The following is a 22261-nucleotide window of genomic DNA, read 5'->3' as shown; positions in this document are numbered from 1 at the left end:
GGCGCCTTTAAGGGCTGGCCTACGTGGCAGCAGCAGCCGAGCGGCGGCGCGGCCCGGCCCGGCGCTCCCTCCCGCCTGCCCGCCCTTCCCGCGGCCCTCAGCCGAGCGTGAGGCCGGGCCCCAGGCGCGCAGCAGCCGGCAGCGCTCCCGTCCTGCCGCCATGGGCCAGAACGATATCATGAGCACCGCTGAAGACTTCGCGGATCAGGTGGGTGCCCGCCCGCTCGCCCTTCCCCGGCTGGGTGGCCTTTGTGCGCTGGGGCCGGGTGTGAGGGGGCGCCGCGGCGGGCTCCGCCTGAGGAGGGGGTTATGGCCGCCGCCCTGAGGGGCCCAGCTGGGCTGCGCTGGGGTAGATTGGGATGGCGGCGGCGCGGGCCCGGGGCCTGGCCCTGAGGAGGCTGGCGGCTTCCTGGGCCGATTCGGCTCTGAGGGGAGGCTGGGGGCTCGGTTCCCCGGCGGCGTGGGGGCGGCTAGCGCAGGCCCGGCGGCCGGGCTTCTGTGGGAGCGGCTGCCCCCTGCCCTCACGCGAGGCCCGTGTCTGCTCCTGAGCCGCCTGTACAGCGAGGCAGGGGAGTTCTCCTTGGGAGCTGGGCTTCTCCCTGGGAGCAGGAGGCTGAGCTGCTCTCGCTTTCTCAAAAGCTGTCTGGCTGGCAGATAGGGGGTAAAAGGGTGTGGGAAAGCGGGGTGAGGTGGTGGTGACAGGAAAGCAAAAATTGAAGCCTTGGCTGACACTTGGAAACCCAACCTGGAAGAGGTTTGCCAGCATTGTAGTACTGAGCTCAGAATTAGGGCAAAAGGAAGGCAAACAACCTGGTGTTGTCTTGTAATCTTTTTTTATATTTGCTTCGGTGGAAGCCCTTACAGATTTGTCTGTGAGATAAAAGTTTGTGATCTCTTATTATATGTGAGAGCAGGAACATTTTGATCTGCTAGTGATGGTGTTAGAAAGATCTCCACTGTCATGGTGATTCATCTAATTGAAAATAAGAGGCATCTAATCGCGTTTAGCAAGTTCTCTGGAAAACCTGATTCTGCCTGGTTCTTCAACTCTGCCTATGGAAGCAGCGTGAGTTGTGTGGTGCACGCTAACACGTCACAGCTCTGAGGGGGCTGTGCTGCTGCCTCTGTGTCTTGAGCCCAGTTTCACTGGGAAAACCTGTTCCATACTTCCTCCCCACCCCCAGATGGAAGACTGGTCTTGGAGACAGAGTTTCTTACGGTGTGTGGAGTATTCAGTTTAAGGGGTGTCCGCATCATCTTGGTCATCCTCTTTGCCCTCTCCTTTTGGAGAAAGTAAACTATCACTGTAGTGTTCAAATTACTTGCCAGAACTTACAAGCTTGTTCTGACCTTTTCATAACACTTCTCTGTTTATTCCTGTGTGATTATTTCTAGATGTCTTTAACACCCCTTTTTTCATACTACTGAAAGCTCTTTTGTCCAGCTAAAACGCAGTTTGCTTCCTCCCAAAATGAGTTTTAAATGGCACAACTTCATTTGTGCTTGGCTACATTCTATTTAAAGGTGAGTCTTTCCTTCAGCTGCAGAATTTGCAGTGTTTGCATACACTTACCCATCAAATTGCAAAACAATTTTTACAGCTTTCCAAGTAACTAACTCCTTTGATAATTCTGCCTCCAAATAGCTGCCTTGTAGCTCAGTGGGATACTTTCAGTACTGTGTGTGCTGCTAAAACTCAGTATCGCACCAGTGTAGGAGTGGAGAGACTTACTAAACAATAATCCTGGGTGTATGTTGCAAAGTTAACACTTGGCATTACAGAAGCTAGTTAGTTCATCTTGGATTAAAAAAAAATACTTGGAACATTTGGACTGAAATGATGTTGAAACTCCCCTCAATGGAGGTGGAGGTCATGAGGCTGGACAGTGGCTCTTCTGGGAGCTGAATGTATTCTCAGTGATAGCCTTGCTTTCTCCACTCCTTGTACTAGTGTTCAAGACTTAATGAGTCTTAATTTTTGTAGCATAAAAGCCCTGTGGGAAAATGTTACAGCTACTTCCATGGCTTATCAGTAAGTCCTGAATGTCTCTTACAAAAGCAAGAGTAATCTGTTCCTTAAATTCAAGAACTAAAGCTTAACTTTTCTCAGATACTGTAATTTCCCTTTGAATTAGCAAATTATGCCTTGAGTGCCAAGATACTCTGTAATAACAAGTGGCTCTTAATCCAGAGGTGAACTAGTGCACTGAAGGCATGGTCTTACAAGGCAGCTAAGCTTGCCTGACAGCTCCCTGTCAGTGAAAGGGGTTGTCCTGTTTCTCTCAAGGCTACGTTCCCCTTTTCCCTCACACGAGTGCTCTTCTGTCACTGGACTGTAGAGCTGAACTGGCAGGGAAAAAGTGCAGTTTATTTTTTTCTATTGGTTCAGTTATCCACTTGTTTAGGTCAAGTAAGCACCAATGCTGGTGGTGGGATCACTTGTGATGAGAACTGGCCGTTAGTTTAGCTTGGCTGTACTGTGAGTTTGTAGCCCACAGGCACACAGTATGGCTGGTGAGCAGTTCTGCTCTGAGCTCTTAGCAGTTTCCAAGGTCCGCAGCCAGCGGAGGAGACAGCTACTTGGTGGGTGTTGGGAGGTGGTCCTGTTGATTTCAGAGAAGGCAATTTGCTAGATATTGGGGAGGCTGGGAAAAGCTATTAAGGGTTCTTAAAATCTAGGTGATACACAGTGCAAGAAAATCAGGATCTTGGTTCAAAATGATGCCCAACTACAGGCTTTATGGACTGGTTTGTTCTTTGAGCACCAGCTCAATGTTACTAATTAAATAATTTACATGCTCGGAAATTAAGCCCTTTTTTAGTCAGTCTTGTTAAAATATTACATGCTAAGCCCTTCAGTGCAGTCAGAATGTACTGCTGACATTATTGTACTGAAAATAGCTGTGTCTGGGACCTGTACTGATTGTTTGGGGTTATAGAACTGGTTGTCTCCCCTCTGTAATCCCTGTAAGAGGGAGCAGATTTCAAGCAACTTTTCAAGTTTCTTTAATAATCTTTAGGAATGTGGGTGCCTGGTATTTCTGCTGTTCTAAAAAAAAAAAGTTATGGACAAACATGCAAGGAAACTATTGAGTCATTGTACTGCAGTGAAAGGGCTGTAAGGGAGATCCAGACTCTGGGGGTTTTATTTAATTTTCCAACATAAATGCTGATGCACTAGTTCAGCTAGTTCTAACATCTTGGTATCCTATTTTGCAGAAGACGGAAGGGAGAAGAAAACATTTCATTGTTAGTCTGAACTTTTTTTGTGTGTTATATTAAAAAACCTGAATTTGGAAACATTTTCTGTAACTTTGTCATGTCACTGCGCTGATTCCTTATCATTATAAGCCAGATGACCTAGTTGGAAAGGCTGGGAAATAATCTTCCCATAAAGAGTGATAGCAAAATGCAATACATGACTATAAATCCCATTTTACCGATTTGATTAATAAATAGCCTTTTTGAAAAGGGATGGTGTAAAGCGTGCTTCAGAAGTGAAAAGCATTGTCATGAGAAATCTTCCTGCAATTAAAAACTTGATTAAGGTTGGCAATGTTCTAGTGGGTCAGAGCTCTCTTCTTGCCTTCTGAAATAAGTGGGAAAGCCTTGGTTCCCAGTTTTCACAGATAACTTGTAGACATTGATTAGCCCAATGTGATGGGTGTTGCAGCCCTTGTGATTTTTTTTTTTAGGTGGGATCTCCTTAAGTGGATACATACAGGCTGGTGAAAGGAAGTGATAGGGGGTTTTTCCTATCTTAAGAAATAGGATTTTTCTACCCAGAGGATTGAGCATACTATTCCAGAGATGATCACAGGTGTCCCAGGCTGCTAGAGGTCTGTGGCCTCCCAGAACAAAGCAATCCCTGAAATGAATAAAAGCTAGATATTTGGAATATGCCTTTATCAGAAGCTCTAGACTAACAATAATTATGTGTGATATAATAATTATGTGTGTGCAGCCCCCAAGAAGGCATTCTGCATAGATTAGCAGACTGCTGTCCATCACCATGCTCATAACTTCCCTGGTCCAAGAACACACATGTACACACAGAGCAAAGGTGTTTACTTGGACAGAATGTACCTAGATGACAGCAAAAATTCCCAACATCTGGCAGCGTATTGGTCTTAAAATACCTGTAATTATGCTATGGTGTATACACTTTAACAAAATGGACTGGATTTTTAACGAATTTGGAACTGTTAGAAAGCATGGTAAGAGTCAAAACAGAATCACTTTAATACCTGTTTTGGGGCAGGTCTGCTCGTGGTTTTCAAAAGGAGGCTTGAAATATTCAAAATAGGTTTTGAGCAGAGATGTGATTTAGGGATCCCTGGATGTTCTTGTGCATCTTTGCTTGTTAAACTGAGAGGAGCATTTAAATCTTATCTTTGCCTTTCTAATCCCGTTAGAGGGGGAAGTGGCAACACAAAGCCTCTCTAGTGTGCTAGTGACTTGGCTGCCAACACAGAACCAGCTGTTCTTTAAAATAGTTTTACTTCAGCGTTTTGTTGTCTTTTCTCAAGATGTTTTGCTTCTTGCAAGGAGACAGTATGTGCTAAGAACAGTTGATGAAAAGCCCACAGCAGAATAAGCCATCCAGTTACTTGATGTCATGAGTTTAACGCTGCCACCTCCATCAATCTCAACAGTTTTGATTTGGCTTACATGTGTTGTGCTCAGTGGAGTGTGTGTTTCAACCCCGCTGTCTTAGTTGGGTATTTTATTAACTGCAGCTACCAGTTTTTCCCATGTTTGCTGCTTTTTTTCTGTGTGAATCATAAAGGAAATAGGAAGTGGTCTCAGGCTGCAGTGGTTGAGCCACATGTTGCTAGTGATGTGTAGGGACAAACCCAGGATGTCTGGTACTATTAGTTTAGTCCCGCTTCTGGAGATCTCCTGTTTCTTAGAATTTACTGTCTTTAGTTAAATTCCTTAGCTGATTTATACCCAAATCCTGTAACTGGAAATTCCCTTGATGTCTGTTACTTTCTATAACTACCATGTAATTGTTCTCTTCTTTCTCTCTGGATCTCCATGGCCAGTTGTTCTGTTGGTTTGGATTTTTGTTCATACAGTCTGTTTCTGAAGCCTGTTTACTTGAAGCTTGCCACGTACAGAGGTTTCAAGTTGTGGTAGCAAAGTAAATGCAGCTGCATGAGGTATGGATGTCCAAAGATGACATGTGTCGTGATAAGGAAGCTTAGCACCGCAGCTGCCTCAGGCTTTACTCTTTCTGACATGGCTTAAGCTGATGGGATGTACACACTTATGTTTAACAGATAGCGTTAAATTCCCTCTATATGCCATGAGAACATGTGAACGTTAAATGTGTTCTTGGCTTCTTCACCTGGACTGTTGGCAGTCGTTTGGTTTCAGGGAAGGGGAAGATTAGATCAGTTCATGTTGACCCACTTCACAACAACAAAGATGAGGCCTAGAGGCAGATATTGTCTTGTTTGCTTTCCCTGCCCCCCCCCCCCCCCTTTTCACAGCAGTGTGTTTTTCCTTTTCTTAAAGATGCCCAGCAGTTGTCCTGTTTAATTCCCTTCTAGACCAAAGTTGCCTGTTCTGTCTTGACAAGGCAAACTTAGTTTACAAACCACTTTTGGCTTTGTACTATTTCCAAAACAACTTTATCCTTAGTATTCCTCAGCAAGTTTGTTGAAATGCACAGTAAAATCTGGGAGAGGAGAGATCTGTAAACCAAGATGTGTGTCTCTTTCGGTGACAAAGATCACAAATTTTCTTCTGACTCATTCATCCAATCATTTCTATGGTTTAAAGCCTGAAGTGGCAGCCCTGAGTCAGAGTACAGCTGCACTTAAAATGCCCTTGATTAACTTGAGTCCTGACCCTTAGACTCTGGATGCATGCAGTACAACTAGTGTAGCTTGTCCCGATACTAGCTGTTTAACTGACTATTAAGCAGGTTTGATGAATTGCCTTTCTTGTGATGACCTTCAGTTACACAGTGAGCAAGGCTTGGCATTTGCACAGGATTTGGAAGAGTCTTTAGTATTTACTAATTAATGTGGCAAGAATAAACTTCCAGAAATGGCTTGAGTCTCCTTTCTCTGCACTTGCATATACACTGGAAGTATGCAACGCTGCCAGAACTTTACAAAAAGATTCTGCGCAAAAAGAAACAAATCAGCTGTATTGTCTGACCTGAAGTCAATGTAAATACTGAATTATGAAATAAAAGGCTTGTGTGCCTTTTCTGTCCATTTTTTATAATACAGTTCAATGTGGTCTGGAAGATGCCTGTACACATGTTGGCTCCCCCACAACTTTTCAGGTTTGAAGTATTCTAATATTGCATAAACTGTTTGACACGTCAGACTGTGGGATAATGGGGTTTTGTTAAATGGCTCCACAGAGATCCCTGCGTTAGAACTAGGAGGAGGAGTCCGGCAGCTTTGCGTGAGGGCTTGTGGCATGGGCATTTGCTTTCACAAGTGTCAACCTGCCCAAACTACTCCTGTCATCTGAAGGTACAAAGCTGCTGGATAATCTTGTAGTTAGTTCTAGATTAAATTTACATTTGTTTCTTACTGGATTGCACTTACTCAAACAGTAGCATATGCTGACTCCAAATATGTTCTTCTAGTGATCTGGCTGAGCTGAGCCTGTGCATGAAATGGGCCAGCCAAGTGGCAGCTTGCATTCTGAGTGACAACCAAATCCTCATGGAAGTCTCCATTAAGTAAGAACCAGTGCTGTTCAGGAAACTGGGTGACAGTTAAGCACTTGTCATAATCCAGAGGCTGCAAGTTTTCCTCTGCACCTCGCAGTCCTGTAGAGCATGCTTGCCCAGACACTGTTTGGCAATTCTGTTTGTTTCTTGTAATTATTATAATTGTAGAGCAAACTCGCCACTGGGCTGGCAGGGTAGAGGGGTACGTGGGACCAGGTACATCTTGCATTCACAAGAACTAAAGCTCAGCCTCTGCTGCACAGTGATATAGTTTCCTTTTAGCTAGTACACTGAACTGTAGGTGTAAACGCCTGTTTTCTTTCTGCAGAGAATGCTGGGTTTAATAGAAGTAGAAACTGCGTGTACTTGCATGAAACGGCACCCTCCTCTGTGCAACAGCTACGCTAATCTAATAGCTGCTGCTGCTACACAAGTACACATGCTTTGCACTGTTGCCTTTCTGAGCTGTTAGAGGGAACTAGCTTGGCAGAAAGCTTATTAATTTATTTTTTTTTTTAGCTTGTACAGAGTTAGTCTTCTGTCAGCCTGACTCCCTCAATCAGTTTGGTACAGGGTGCTGAGTGCCTGAGCACGTGGGTGGGAGAGGATTGCCCTTTCAGCTCCTGGCTATCTGATAGTTGAACTGTAACATGAAACCCTGAGGAAGACAAACTAAACCCAAGGTCAGCCCTCATCTGGTAAGAGCTCCATCAAAACACAGTTCCTGTTACATAGAAAGGTGCTGCTGGATCATGCTTTTCTCCAAGTCCTTGTCTAAAATGCTCTTTGGATGGAGCATGGCAACAGGTTTCCCCCGCTGCCGCCAAGTGTTCCCAAACTGGAGTGGAGAAGAATTGTATTAAATCCAAGTCCCAAGTATGTGTTTCTCTCTGGATGTTGATGACCCTGTGTGCATGAGAACTGTTGACCTCAATCTGCAGAGTGCATGGATCTGTTATGCCTTGAGTATCACCTTGCCTTCCTTCCCTGCTAACGATGCTGTCTGCCCATGCAGTTCCTGAGAGTGACGAAGCAGTACCTTCCCCACGTGGCCCGCCTGTGCCTGATCAGCACCTTCCTGGAGGATGGCATCCGCATGTGGTTCCAGTGGAGTGAACAGAGGGATTACATTGATGGCACATGGAACTGTGGCTATTTCCTGGCCTCCATCTTTGTGTTCATAAATCTCTTCGGGCAGCTGAGTAAGTGGCTCTAAGGCTGTTACGGTGGATGCCAGAGCACTCCAGTGTGTCTGCCACCCTGGCTCATGTAAGCACTGTGAATTGTGTGAGCACAGGATGCCTTGCTGATTTCTTAATAGCCATTGACAGCTTAGAACGGATAGTACTACATTGGCTGAATGAAAAGAACTCTTAATTGACTCACTTCAGCCTATCTTGGAAGTAGTCTTAGAGAATTTATTGTGACACACTACCTCTGAGTCACAAGATGCCAAGAATCCATTACTACAATCTGTTTTCAGTTCTGTACCTATATCTATAATCACATACCACACCCCTGAATTCTCTAAATGAAATACTCATGTTTTCTTAAATAGGGCAGTGTTAAGACTTTCTCAGCCTCCTGTTTTTATGGGTATTAATCTCAATGGCCAAGTCTTATCCTACAGTTGTACACTTAAGCCTGAGAGAGTGCTTGTGTCAGAGACTTTCAAAGCCCAGGAATCAAAATAATCCCAGAAGTGGAGCTTCTGCATGTGTGCAGGGTTGCCTTGGGGCATCGGAAGTGGAGAGGAGTAAAATTCTTTTCTGTTTATATTGTCTCTGATCTACTGTTTTTGATTCTTCTGCCAATTTCTTGGCCTGTGTCTGGGTTTGGATATTTATTTAGTCTCATTTTTGTGTAGTCAGCTTAATGTAGTTACCAGTCTTCATGTAAGTGGCAAAGGCTGTCAGTGCTTTGTGATGGAAGACTTGAGGAGGAATATAAAACAAAAGCTTTCAAGGAAAAAGAATATAATGTGTTTGCCCTAACAGTTATCTCAATTAAAAAAAAAAAAAAGGCAAATCCATAATTAGTTGAGTTTCTTTTTAACTTCTTTTAATGCTTTAACACTGATAGCTGCTGTACAGTCCTGTGTTGGGGACTGCATTCAGCATGTGCTTACCCTTTATAAAACAAAAGGTACTTCTGGAATGATATTTTAAAATGCACTAAAACTTCTAAGTTCTTGAACTGATTTGTGCCATTAAAATTTCCTGTCTGGTGTTCTTTGTGGCACATTTGAAAGAAATCGGTCTGCTCAGTTCAAAACCAGTTGGCATTCCTGCAGCATCTTTTCCTGTGCAAGCCAGAAGTGTAACTGTGTTCAATTTCCCCAACTCAGGCGGCTGTATCCTGGTGCTGAGTAGGAACTTTGTGCAATATGCCTGCTTTGGACTGTTTGGAATTATAGCATTACAGGTAGGAAGCTTAAGTCTTCAGCCCTTCTAAACTGTATCTTTCAAATCTTCTCTCTTAGCCCCAGTCCTACCAACATATTTAAATACAACTTGCAACCCTGGAATTTTTCTCCACCTTGGCCTAGTGCCAGTCCTCAATGGCATTGAACTGTTTTGCTGCTTCTGTCCTTCTGATGTGCCCAATAGATCCTTGGCTGTAATTGCAATTAGTCAGCTGGAGACATCGATTCAATACTTGACCTTGACCAATTTAGCAGAAGTAACTTGCAAGTCACCTGTATGTCAGTAACATGCCAAATGTGGAACTTGCAGTTGCTTTGGCCTTCAGCACACAGCTTTTAGAAAGGGCTGTCCTCCTCACAAAGGATCCTAGCTAGTAGCATCCTTCCTGTCCAAAACCAATGCATTTTTGCAGGGGCTAATATGAAAGCAGAATTCTGGCTTCTGTTCCCTGTTTTACGCTGACTCACTGGACCACATTGATGTAACCTACCTTGTTTTGTTCAGTATAACATACTTATAATTCTACTATGGATAGTACAGCCTTGAGATTATAACAGAAATTCAGAAATTACATGGTGTCTTAACCTGTTTTATTCTTCGCCTAGACTATTGCATACAGCATTCTATGGGACCTGAAGTTCTTGATGAGGTATGCCTACTCAAAAATTTTTATCAAAATGGAACAAAAATTGTTGGCTGTCACTGCTGCTTACTGACAGAGGAAATGATCTTTGTACATAGTATTTACTAGAAAGATTTTACAAATTATACATTTATGTTAAACAAGAAATGACAGCACTTAAAATGAGTAGAGTCTGTGGAAGGGAAAGACAAATCCCAACCCACTGGGATCTGAGTGCTTCTGTTACTAATGTCCTTGCTGAGAGCTCACAAAACTGTCCAAACTGGACAGGGAGCTTGCTATTATTTCCTAAATAGCAACTGTGCTTATGCATGACTGAAGCAATTTTCCAAGAAAACTAAAGCATGCAGATACTAGAGTGGTTTCTGGGATTTTAGATCTCTAACATCTTCTCTAAGTAGAAGAAAGGGTTCTTAAACATGAGCTTTCTTGTCAAGTCCTAGCTATTACCTTTTTACCACTCTTCTCTGAGAGGAGGGTGGGGGGCAGCACAAAAACTGCGTTCTGGGCTTACTACAGCCCTGGAAATTTGTAACCTCTTTAGCAGTACTGCTGTTCTGTTTCCTCAAAGCAACTTCTGAACTACTTTGGCATGTGTGGCTAAACCTGAGGTACAGAGTAACTTCAACATGATTAAATTCATGCTGTAACAGATGCTAAGCAACTTTGCCTGAGCTGTGAGTGCTGGGCTTCCCTGGCAGGCTGTATGTGTCTGGACAGGCTTGTGGAAATTTTGTGTACAACACTACTGTTTCAGCTGTGAAGCCTAATGCAGATGTGCAGAGTAGGTCACTCCTCACTAGCATGCAGATTCTTACTGAGTTTAAATTGTCAGATGAGACTTAAAATCTATAGATCACTGCCAACTGTAGTAAATGGCGCTTTTTTTTGTTCCCCTTTCTGTAGGAATCTTGCCCTTGGGGGAGGCTTGCTGCTGCTTTTGGCTGAGTCGCGCTCAGAGGGGAAGAGCATGTTTGCTGGTGTTCCTACCATGCGGGAAAGCTCTCCTAAGCAGTATATGCAGCTGGGGGGCCGTGTGCTGCTGGTCCTCATGTTCATGACACTGCTACATTTTGATATGAACTTCTTTTCTGTAAGTATCTGAGTATAAAAGTGTGAGTTAAGGAACTAGAATAGAGTACCAACTCCTAGATTGGCTGTAGGACCTGCTCAGTGAGTCTCTTTTAGTAGAGTTAATGTTTAGAAAGTTATTAGATCATCTATGCCATGACAACCTGTTCTGTTGAACTATCCGTGTCTGTTCTTATGTTTATGTATCTCTTAAAGAACAATGTGTAAGCTGATGGTTTTTTTCCTTGCAGATTCTGCAGAACATTGTGGGCACAGCCCTGATTATCTTGGTGGCAATTGGCTTCAAGACTAAGCTGGCTGCCTTGACTCTAGTCATCTGGCTTTTTGGCATCAACATCTACTTCAATGCCTTCTGGACCGTCCCAGCCTACAAGCCCATGCACGACTTCCTCAAATATGATTTCTTCCAGACCATGTCTGTAATTGGAGGTCTCCTCCTCGTGGTTGCACTGGGTCCTGGTGGAGTCTCCATGGATGAGAAGAAAAAAGAGTGGTAACAGGAATAGCAACACTTCTTGGGACATAAAATACTAAGTCCAGAACTGATTCTCTATGGATTCAACAAAAACTGCCAGCATTTTACACATACATGTCCCCTTCCTATTAAAGGCACAGATGTTTTGAATTTGATTTACAGTGGCACCAGTAATATAATAGATAAAATCCTATTTCTTCAAGGAATGTTGCCTAGGCTTATTCTAACTTCCTAGATTTGGAACTAACCCAAGGAACCTGCATTTTGCTGATGCTTCAGTGAGTTGCAGTAGAACAGTTGCTGGTTTTAATGTCAGCAATGTTTTAAAATTTGAAATACTGTGAGCAGATACAGCTGTATCATTCAATGTGCTGTTGGGTTCTAGCTATAACTGAAAAAGTGGATCCCCTTTCTCGCCCTCATCGAAACAGTTTTGTGCATAAGGAGTTCCATTACTGGTTATAGCATTGCTTATAAAGGTGGAAAGCAGCATCCAAAAAAAAAAACCCCAAAAAATCACTGTTATTTTGCTGCTCAGAGACCTGTAACTATATTTTTGTTTAACAGCAGGGGAGGTCTTTCCTGCCCCCAAACAGAAAGCAAAAAGAAAAGCCTGAAAGTAGTTGTACCTCCCTCTAAGTAAGGAAAGGGAGAGGGTTTTCTAACATGTCCCAGGCCTGCTCTTGAGGGGAACAAGGGAGAATCCTGTATTGCTAATTGGGAATCCTGTATTGCTAATCAGACTTAAAGAAGGAAGTTGGGGAGATACTCCTCAAGAGACATAATGTTAGATCCTGTGAAAATTCTGTGCCAAAACAACTCTTTCCCCAGTTGTCCCTCCTGAATTCCCAAGAAGGGAGCCAGGTTGTGCTGCAGGTTCCATAGTAAAAGCTCCTTTCTGCTATTAACCAGCTACCATCCATATATGCCCCAAATCCATATCTGAATTGCAGGTTATTGGTGAAAGTGTCTTCAGAATTACAGAAGCTCCCCTTTTCCCCGCACTCAGTACATGCGAGATGAGAGCAGCCACTCTTCTAATCTGTAGTCTTTGCTTCTTAGATTCACTTCAGTCTGTCTCTCAGCTGTAGAAGTCCCAGCTGACTGAACAGCGGCAGAGCTGGGATGCTGAACTCCCGAGTGCAGCCCCTGCTGTCTGCCGTCTCGGGGTGCACCTGAGGTGCGTAGGGAGGAATGTGGAAGTCAGTGGTGTGCTGCCGTAGCCCCGGTTCTCAACCCTGTATGCAAATGGTTATAGCTGAAGAATGCAAGTGCATTCACTGTGCAGTGAACAAGCAGCCAGGGATGTAACTTGTGTGTTCAGAGGGAAGAACTCTTCAGCATGATGGTGAGGAGACAGGAAGGCCCTGTTTTCAGCTCTCGGTGCCACAACCTCTGTGCCATGAACATGCTTAGTGCCGCTCAGAGGCGGCATTTTGCCCTCTGCTAGTCAACTAGGTGAACCTCTTTCACTAGATGAGAATTCTAGAAAGTGTGAGCCCTACCAACTTGCTTACATGACATTGATTCCTTGCACTGTTGTCTCCCTTGAGAAAGCTGCTCAACTGTTTGTTCAAGGAGTAATTCAGCTGAATGTCTCCAGCAGGAGCTATTTACCAGGGTCTCCTGGTAAGGACACTAACCTGGACAGTTCAGCTTAACGGTTGCTTTTTAGGAGATGAAACTAGGCAGAAAGAACTGATGACAAATAGTGATTTCATCATCTTCAGGGGAAAATAGCCTATGTAATAGCAAGATGTGGTGCTGCTGAAGGAAACTAACTGGTATTTGGGGGTAGATGGGAGGGGAAGCCAGCATTTAAGGGCAGGTCACGAAAAAGGTGTTCTTTTTTAAATAGGTTTTGAAAGAGAAGTTTCCATCTCCAGTGTTCACTGTGCCTGTCTCTCCATAGCAAACCAAACTGTCCTTTACATTACACATACACAGCACAGGCTGCTTTTTCTCAGTTTCACTGCAGGTCTTACAGTGGTTTTAGACTACATCAAGGCAACCATTCTCAGATACCTTAACTGCTGTTGATGTCAGTAGCATTTATAAATGGAATGACAGAAACAACTCCTGTAAGCAGTGCTTAAGTTGGCTTTCTCAGCTTTGTGTCCTGTCTTAACTAAAGAGCTGGATGACAGACTAGTCGGAAATACTGACTGGTTTGTGAAAATAAAGTCCCCTTTCCAACAAAATACCCCAAGAAAAGGAACTGAATACTGTCCCTTGCAGCAGAAGTATTTCAGTACTAAAGGGGCACACTAGGTGAGGGCATTACAAGGTATTTCGAGGCAGCACGGTATGCACTTACTAACTGTGAGTCCTGATGCAGAAGGTTCTGGTTTCCTACGTACGCTGCTGTATTTGTGCATCTCCCAAAAATACAGTGACCTCTCCCCATGGCTGAGAAGCTCTCACAAGCAGGATGTCAGCTATCAATTGGCTGTGCAAAGTGTTCTGGAATTCATTCTGAATATATTTTTGCTCTCTATGTGGAAAAATAAATAAGTATAAATTCTCATTTTATGCTGTATTTTGTACCTTAGTTGTGTTTGAAAATGTTTTGATTTTTGGAAACAATCAAAATAAAACAATGGCATCTTTGTATCCACTTGCCGTGTGTGACTGGTGACACTCTGCAGATAGGCTACCTGGAAACGCTGGTTAGTGGACTTGGGCTTTCTCTCCCATCTTCTGAAAATCCTCTTTCCATAAGGGGGTCTGACCGCACCAGTCGTCCTTCCCTGGGGGGGGGTGGCTTAAGGCTGTTCAAATACCAGTTAATTCCACCCCACTATTCCCCTCCCCAGTAACAGTTAACTAGAATGGGCAAACACTTTGTCTCATGCACCTGCTAGCATTGTTATACAACAGGCTTCAGGCTGTGTGTTTATCATAAAATTTATTTGCCGTTGGTTGCTTTCTTTAAGTTCTTGGGATTTTGATGATGATGACTCTTGAATTTCTTCTGTAAAGGGCCTGACTGTTTCTGTAGAGGAAAAAAGGTTAAATCAGCTTATTCCTAAAACCCAAATCCAGCCTGGCCTAAGAAAGCTTAAAAGAGAAACAGTGTGGTCTCCTTTATCACCAGAGACAGAACAAGCACAGAGCCAGCCAGGATCTTTCCTTGCCCTGCCCTGGAAGTTGGCATTTTCTCAGTGACGAGGGTTTCATGCGATACGAACGGTGACAGCCTCCCTGCAGCAACAAACCTAAACTTCATCCAGTCTTAACTTCCCAGTTTGATATGGTTACAAAGGGTCCAGCACCTTCCTCAGGGGCTGCCCGAGAGTGTGAAAGGTTTATCCATCTTTATGGATCTAACATCTGCCTGCTTCCCACACTGAGAAGGACCGAGGTGTGTCCCATAAGGCAGGACCTGGCCAGCTCCTCAAAAGAGGCAGAAAAAGGCTCTGGATTGACCCTGTGACTTCAAAAGGGTTTAACTTGTGTTTGCGTGTCTGGGGAGGAAGACAGAAGACACGCTTCACTCTCCCTGTTAAGACAGCGTGCAGCAGGATCCTGTCAAAGATGAGCTCTTTATACAGGCAGGAACATCCCTAGTTACTGTGGACAGGATAACATTTACTGGTAGTAATTCATGCCTCAGGATGCGAGTCTGGCTGGCACACGGGGAAAGTCTGTTCTGAGCAGCTTTGCACCTTCTGCTGGTTCTCAGACAGGAATAGATCAGACAAACACCTACGGGAGGGGATCCCAGCTCCATGCTCCCCTGCTGCTGCAGTGACTCCCACCTTTCCTCTTTTGTTGCCAACTGCTCTGCTGACACGTGTTCTTCCACCATCCTTTCTGTTCACCTCACCATTCTGCTTGGTCCCATCATCCTCGCTGTCTGTTGCAAAGTCATCGCTGCCTTTTGTGGTTTGTGGAGCTGCTGGGCTTTTTTCTGGGAAGAGTGCAGCTAAAACACAAAGATGTAGCTCAAAATCAGCTCCCTGTGCACACAGGTTCTGCCTCCCCCTACCTTTACTTTGAGGGCATTTTGGAAGGTGATTTGCCAGGCTGCTTCCAGTCAGCAAGCATCTGTGTGTCACTACCGAAATACTCGGGGAAATAAACACGGTGGTGTTTTAATCTGCCCAGTGCTCTCACTAGCCCGTTCTGGCAAGGCAGCGCCTCCGCCTGTAAGCCAACCTGTCAGACTCAAGGACTTGCTGAGAAACAAAGCAGCAAATCCCAGCGCAGTGCATCTTGTATCCCTCCCCCTCACACTTTATGTGATCCAACTCTGGTTATTACTTAGTGATAACTGCTATTTCTTACTTGGTGGTGATAAGCTTTTTCAAAACCCAAGAACCCCAAACCGGATGGAAGTCACGTGCCTTCAGCAACATGAGCATTATAAAGAAACTGGGAGAAAATTAGCCGACAAATTCCCTTCAGGACATAAAGGATACCAATGTTCTTACGTGGATACAGGTCACTCATGCTGTCATCTGTCTCCTCTCCACCCTCGTCGCTGGACTTCGGCTCCCAGAATTCCTCTTTTCTGTAAGGCTGCCTGCTCCCATTCATTTGGTCATCAGGGTGCTGCATCTGCTGCTTCTTCTGTCGCAAGCAGGCAGGGACGTACTCCACTCCTTCCTTCTGGCACTCCTCGTCTAACAGTGCAAAGCGTTGGGCAGCACTTAGTGAGGCTGCCCAGTCACCCATGTCCTTTTAGTACCCAACTCTAGCTTACATTAAATGCAACTCAGAGGTATGCCAAGCTCCAGCTCTAACATACATTCATGGAATCCACAGCGACACTATAGTCCATGACAGACAGGAAAGATGTTAACACAGAGGCTGTGCTGGACATGTGAACCACCCTCTCTGGGGAAGTTTCAGAACTGCTCCTCTCAAGTCAGGGTGTTCCAAGGTATTTGCTGGAAGGTGACTGCTCCCTACATCTGGGATCCTCCTTCCTAGCTGAGGGGCACACACAGCAACAGCTGTACATTACTGTCAATCTAAGGAAAACTGATCCCTTCACACAGATCTACTGGAATCTCAGCAGCGTAGGGAAAAAAGTTGTCTGGTTATATCTTCAGAAAAGCTACTTACATCTTTTTAGGGCCTTCTGATAGCGCTTCCCTTGGACATGACGCAGCACGTGCTCTGGAAACTTGTTGATGTGTCTGAGAGTGAGCTTGCAAAACAGCTGGTGTCTGACAGACACAGGAAGAAAGAGCCAGCAACAGGGTTTAAGTATGCGATTACTTAATAACTTTTCACTTACAAGCACTGTGCTCAAAGTTGATACTTTATAAAGACTTTCCCCATCTCCCAAAACCCATAAAGACTCAAGAACTTTGTAAAGCTCAACCACTTTATGTCTAAGATTGAACAAAGTGTAAAGCATAATGCACAGAAGGAAGAATACCTACAGATTCTTTGTGCTGGGCACTATGTGGGGCTCAAACTTGCCATAGTCGAACTCTCTGGCAGTCTTTACCAGCCGCTGATACTTCTTGCCATTAGTATAAGCCTGCAGCTCCGACAGTCGACATGGCATCTCATGGCCTGTCAGCCTGCATCTCACCTGAAGAAAAACAGTAGCTGGTCAGGGAAGGCCAGGGGGCTACCACAGAGCTGGGGAGGGCAGGGGAGGCCTCAGGCTCCCACCAGCGCCTTCCTCCGACTTCTACAGCGGGAGAAAAGCCTCCGGGCCAGGGACCTCACTGGGGCTGAGCCCACCTGCCGGAGAACTTTCCCGGCCCGCTGCCAACCGGTCTCGTCGCCCGCGACGGCCCCCTCCGGAGTCCCGGCCCCGGCCTTCCCTCACGAACCCCTCAGGGAGGCGGCCCCAGTCCCCCCTCCGGGGGCGGCCCCGACCCTCATGGTGCCCCTCCGCCCCACACGGGCCGGCTCCAGCCTCACCTTGCCCGGCTCCGCGAGGCTAAGGAGCGGGTGCTGCCGCAGGAAGAGCCGCTCCTTCTCGGGTACTGCAGCCATGGCCGCGCCGCCGCCAGGCGCCAGCCCCGCCATAGAGAGGCGCCGCCAGAGCGGAGCTCGCCTCCCCTTCCGGTGCCAGCCTCGCCGGGGAGCAGCCGGCACCATAGAGAGGGGCGGCTAGAGAGGGGCCCGCCCGCCTGCCCGCGCCGGGACTGTCTGGGCCGGACGCGGTGGCGGCGCGGGGAACGGTGGCGGCGTTGCCATGGCGACGGGGAGGCTGCTGCTGCTGCGCGCGGGGCCGCGTCTGCTACGGGAGCACCGGGGCCGGGTGAGGGGAGAGGGACCGGGCCGAGAGGGGGGAGAGGGGAGCGGGACCGGGCCTGGAGAGGGGAGCGGGAGAGCAGCCGGGCCCGGGTGAAGGGAGAGGGGAGCGGGGTCTACCCCGAGTGAGGGCTGAGGGGAGCAGGGCCCGGCCGGGGGAGGCCTGAGGGGAGCGGGCCCGGGCTGAGGGGAGCGGGCCTGGGCCCTTGTTGAGGCCCCGATCTTGCCCGGGGCCCGTCCCCGCCGTCGCCCGTGCGCCCGGCCGGGCTCTGGCCGCCGTGGGTCGGTGCCCCCAGTGCCGCGGTGTGGGCAGCGGTTTCGCTGCGCGGGGCGGAAAGTGAGCAGAATCGGAGGCGCAAAGGCTGTAACGCGGTCCGTGTGCGGCGCCAGCGTGGCGGGAAGGGGAGGAAGCAGGTGGGCAGGTGCTCAGCTGTTTCTTTCAAGAACAGGTTAAGACGGTGTGTATGTTTGCTGGTGGCATGGAGGGAAACAGAAAGGTCATTTGCTGCCCTATAGTCAGCTCTGTAGCTGGAATTTGATATTTTTTTTTTACATTATAACCTAACCCATAGTGTTTCACAGGCAGTTGCTCGGATGAGACTTAAATCATTGGGTAAATAAACTTTTGTGCAATCATTGGGGCAATTGATACCATTTAGATACAAATTTTACAAATCTTTCTTATTTCATGCAGGTATCACATTGCTTGATCAGAAGAACGTTTTTTGGACATCCCCTAACTAAAGCAGGTTCTGGTCTGGTCCAGCAGACTAAAGGTAAGAAAAGATTTGTTTGGCTTTTTCCCTGTTTCAACCTTATACCAAGAGGTGACATTTTCTGCAGGAATTTGGCTTCTCCTGACCTGTACAAATCCTGTTCCTCATTCTGTTTTTCTCTAGATGTTTGTTTGAGGTTCTGCAGACCACGGAGTTCTACAACAGCTGCTGACACATCTGGAGAGGACATCCTGCTCAAATGGGGCCTTTTCCTGGTGCCTCTGACCACATTCTGTCTCGGCACATGGCAGGTACAAATAAATATCTCATTGTTTAAAGAGATGAGCATTTGAAGGCTGTCAGGTTTTTCTATCACTGGCTGTTCAATCTAGTTCAAATCACATGCAGGGTAAAGATTTGCTGTTATTTTACATTTCTGTTTTCCAAGTGTCCATTTGTAAGCCTTTAAAGGGCACTTCTATTTCAATATAAATATTTCCTCACAGTCAGTAGCCTCCATTTTCATATCTCCGATTACCCTGTTTTAGGCCAGGTCTTCTTAGAAACTTATGACAAAGATTTCGAGACTTGCTGGGTTTATTACATTTCTCTGTTCTACCATGAGGAATTACTCTTGCGTTTGTGTGCTTTCAGGTTCAGCGACGAAAGTGGAAATTAGATTTGATTGCGCAACTGGCATCAAGAATTACATCAGAGCCCATCCCTCTGACCTTAGAGTAAGGAAGCTGCGATAGTTTATTATCTACAGAGCACTGACAATGTGCTGGGGATATTATACATGGTTCATGTGCTAGTGAACTTATGCTAAACTAAACTGTGAAAATGAAGGAATGCAATGGGAATCAGGATGTGCAAGCAGATTTAGGATAGACATCCTGTTAGTTTTCTTATTTTTAGTAAAAGAATAAGTGAATGCTTCCCTATGGGATACTCTAAATGCATGTAAAAAGGATGAATCTCTTAGGAGAATGTGATGTGTAATTTATATCATATGTATTCCTCCTGGAGAAGGAGGATTGGTAGCTGGTGTCTGTGATGTCCCAGAGGAATTATTCCTGTAACAGGGAGTCTTGGATCAACAGCAGTCCCTGCCCCAAGTGTGGAGCAGTTGTGTCAGATATGAGAGAGATTTTTAAGGTCACTTGGCCACATGGCACAACTCATCAGCAGTTCAGTTGTTTGATTTCATGGGATGGAAAGGAAATGCTCCACGTTGGTTGGATGCGCAGGCAGCGTATCCACCTGCTGATCAGCTGTGTGTGCCATTGAGGTGGCAAGAAGTGTAAAAAACCTGCTCTCTCGATACTCATGAACATCTTAATTTGGTTCACTGTAATAGTAATAAAATATTAAGCCAGCTGGGTCTGGAGTGAACCATTAGGGAAAAGGAGAATCCCACCATAAAATCCCCTAATTCGATTTCCCTGTTGCAGCCATGATTTTGTTTTGGTCTTGTTCCATGCAGCCCCATGGAATTGAAGGAGTTGGAGTACAGACCTGTAAAGGTCCGAGGGCATTTTGACCACTCCAAGGAGCTCTATATTTTGCCACGGTCACTTGTGGACCCTGAGCGAGAAGCCAGGGAAGCTGGGCGGCTGACATCTCACCCGGAAAACGGAGCAAATGTCATTACTCCTTTCTACTGCACAGAACTAGGGTAAGTTAATGACAGTCACGGTTCATGTGAACAACTTGCTTTGGTTTTGAAAAGCTGAATCGTGGTAGTTGGGTTTATGTAAATCACTCCCTCTGCCTTAAAAGGCATATCTCACAGTCTGTTAGGTCATGGAGGCTTGATTCGAAATTGTATTTTAATTCCATATAACGTGCACTCAGATGACAAAAAAAGTGGCACCAAACGTGAGTTGCTTCTTTCTTTGGTACTTAATCCTAGGCAGCAGCAGGAATAAATTTCCTTTCACTGATGAGCCATACTTCTTTATGTAACCCTAGGGTCACAATTTTAGTCAACCGAGGATTTGTGCCCAAAAAGAAACTGAAGCCGGAGACCAGGCTGAAGGGACAGGTAAGGGGGACCCAGGCAATGCTGCATCTTACCTTCTGCCCTTTGATTCCCCAGAGGCACCACTGACCCAGACAGGCAGTAGCCATGGTCAGCATCATGGGAGGTTACTTAAATAGCCATTGCACTTTTCAAAGAAGGCAAATCTTTTCTTCCCACCTTCTTGTTAAGTAAATAATATTTTTTACAAACAAGGAGCTGTTCTTGATTTTTTCCCCCTGCTGTTAACAGCACCGCCCCGGTGCAGGGCATGACCAGTTGATTTATAATAAGACTCTGCAAGTGCTGTATTTTTCTGCCAGGACCAGATATGCCTGAATAGAAAATGAACCTTGAAAGATGTTTTTTTTCTCCTCTGCCTTTCAGATTGAAGATGAAATTGACCTCACTGGGGTGGTGAGGTTATCGGAAACCCGGAGACCTTTTGTGCCTGAAAATAACATCGAGAAAAACCGCTGGCACTACCGTGACCTGGAGGCTATGGCAAAGGTGACCGGCGCTGAGCCCATCTTTATCGATGCAGATTTCAGTAAGTCACAGAGGAACCCAACCCCATGTCCAATTTATGATAAATCCCCCTTTCCGTTCAGTTAGTTACTTCCCCTGGGCACTTGGAAAGGTAGAATCGTAGAATCATTCAGGCTGGAAAAAAACCTTTGCAATTGTGAAGTCCAACAAGATATCGCACCTTTCTCTTCTAGGTCTGCTGTTGTGAAGGTGGTAGGCAGTCTGTGCTGGGGGACAGTAGCATGCTCAGAAGAGATGCAGGCGGTGTTCCCTGCCCTGAGCACAACCAGTCACTTGCTGTAGGGCTGCCTGCCCCACAGTTCTGGCTTTGCTGGTAACTTGGGAACACTGCTACCTGAGGAGTAGGGCATCCACAGGGCTTACTACCTTCATCCCGTTTCTCACAGCAAGGGCAGCTCTGCATAGTACAGACTAAAGATTTAACTTGTGCCCTGTGTCATACCTATAGGAAGCACAGTCCCTGGGGGGCCCATCGGAGGCCAGACAAGAGTGAGCCTGAGAAACGAGCACATGCAGTACGTCATCACCTGGTAGGTTGTGCAGACAGCACTGACTGGCCTTCCATCTGTTTCTTTTGAATGTAAAGCTTTGCCTGGCATTCTTGCTCCTGCATCAGTGAGGCTGGATGAGCTCCCAAGCTACAACATCCTTAAGTTTTAACCTAAGTAACACTGGCAAGGCTATTTGAAATAATTATTGCACTGCAGCTGAAGTAGGGAGGTCTGGTCTATCTTGAAAAGGTGTGAACATGTGCTTTGCTTTTCTTTTATAGGTATGGCTTATGTGCTGCAACTTCATTCTTGTGGTACAGAAAATTTATACAAAAGTTACCTCTGTGAGGTAAAGGACTAATTTGTTTTGTACTGCAGTCAAGAGCAGACTTCTATAAAGACAGCAGTCTGATCAGTCCTGAATAACTGAAGCACCCAGTTTCAGAGCAACATGTTCAGTCAACATGCAGCAGCTACCCAACTGCACACAAGACTTTAAGCAACAGATGCAGACTGAACACATACCAGTGTGATTTGGCTGCAGCTTGGAAGCATTGAACTTCAAAACTGTGGCAGTTGAAACTTGTAGCAAAACTGAATTATGCAATTATCTCAAGGATCCATTTTTCTGTTGTGGTTGGTAGTAAGCTACATTTTATCTTCTCCACTGCTGTATTTTCCAAAAGAGAGCAAGGGATTTCATGAATCAGTTTCTTTGCACTGAGTAGTCATTCCTGAAGTCAGGAGTGGTTCACAGCAGTTGCATCAGAATAAAGAGGGCCTATTTGTGCCTGCTTGTGACTTGCATTGTGCATCTTGCATCTTAATAGTGACAGAGCTGAGCTCAAGGTTACTGGGGATACTAGAGTCAAGCTGGATAAGGCCACCTGTGGCTTGGAAGAGCATGACAAGGGCTAG

General features: G+C 45.8%; 3 protein-coding genes across 4 annotated transcripts; 2 read left to right on the top strand and 1 right to left on the bottom strand.

Annotated features, from left to right (window-relative positions):
- Window positions 1–20: 20 nt before the first annotated feature.
- On the top strand, window positions 21–13956 carry SURF4 (surfeit 4). The gene is made up of 6 exons (XM_055720745.1): window positions 21–208; window positions 7719–7905; window positions 9051–9127; window positions 9735–9778; window positions 10679–10865; window positions 11095–13956. Exons 1-6 carry the CDS (start codon window positions 161–163, stop codon window positions 11359–11361), a joined length of 810 nt encoding a protein of 269 aa, XP_055576720.1. The 5' UTR covers window positions 21–160; the 3' UTR covers window positions 11362–13956.
- Window positions 13957–14232: 276 nt separating this feature from the next.
- SURF2 (surfeit 2) lies at window positions 14233–17358 on the bottom strand. Its single transcript, XM_055720744.1, has 6 exons — window positions 17229–17358; window positions 16736–16890; window positions 16413–16516; window positions 15776–15967; window positions 15101–15267; window positions 14233–14334 (listed from the first exon to the last, which is right to left on the bottom strand). The coding sequence occupies exons 1-6, from the start codon at window positions 17334–17336 to the stop codon at window positions 14248–14250; spliced, it is 813 nt and encodes a 270-aa protein (XP_055576719.1). The 5' UTR covers window positions 17337–17358; the 3' UTR covers window positions 14233–14247.
- Window positions 17359–17433: 75 nt separating this feature from the next.
- LOC102056281 (surfeit locus protein 1) lies at window positions 17434–22133 on the top strand. Of its 2 annotated transcripts, XM_055720742.1 has the most exons (9): window positions 17434–17571; window positions 18259–18340; window positions 18464–18591; window positions 18935–19017; window positions 19767–19958; window positions 20255–20327; window positions 20691–20853; window positions 21301–21382; window positions 21625–22133. In XM_055720742.1, exons 1-9 carry the CDS (start codon window positions 17506–17508, stop codon window positions 21689–21691), a joined length of 936 nt encoding a protein of 311 aa, XP_055576717.1. In that variant the 5' UTR covers window positions 17434–17505; the 3' UTR covers window positions 21692–22133. The 2 variants fall into 2 exon arrangements, with proteins under 2 accessions (XP_055576717.1, XP_055576718.1); XM_055720743.1 differs by lacking the exon at window positions 21301–21382.
- Window positions 22134–22261: the final 128 nt, after the last annotated feature.

This window comes from Falco cherrug, chromosome 9, assembly GCF_023634085.1.
Source record: "Falco cherrug isolate bFalChe1 chromosome 9, bFalChe1.pri, whole genome shotgun sequence".
Taxonomy (NCBI): Eukaryota; Metazoa; Chordata; class Aves; order Falconiformes; family Falconidae; genus Falco; species Falco cherrug.
This window is presented reverse-complemented; position numbering and strand designations above follow the sequence as displayed.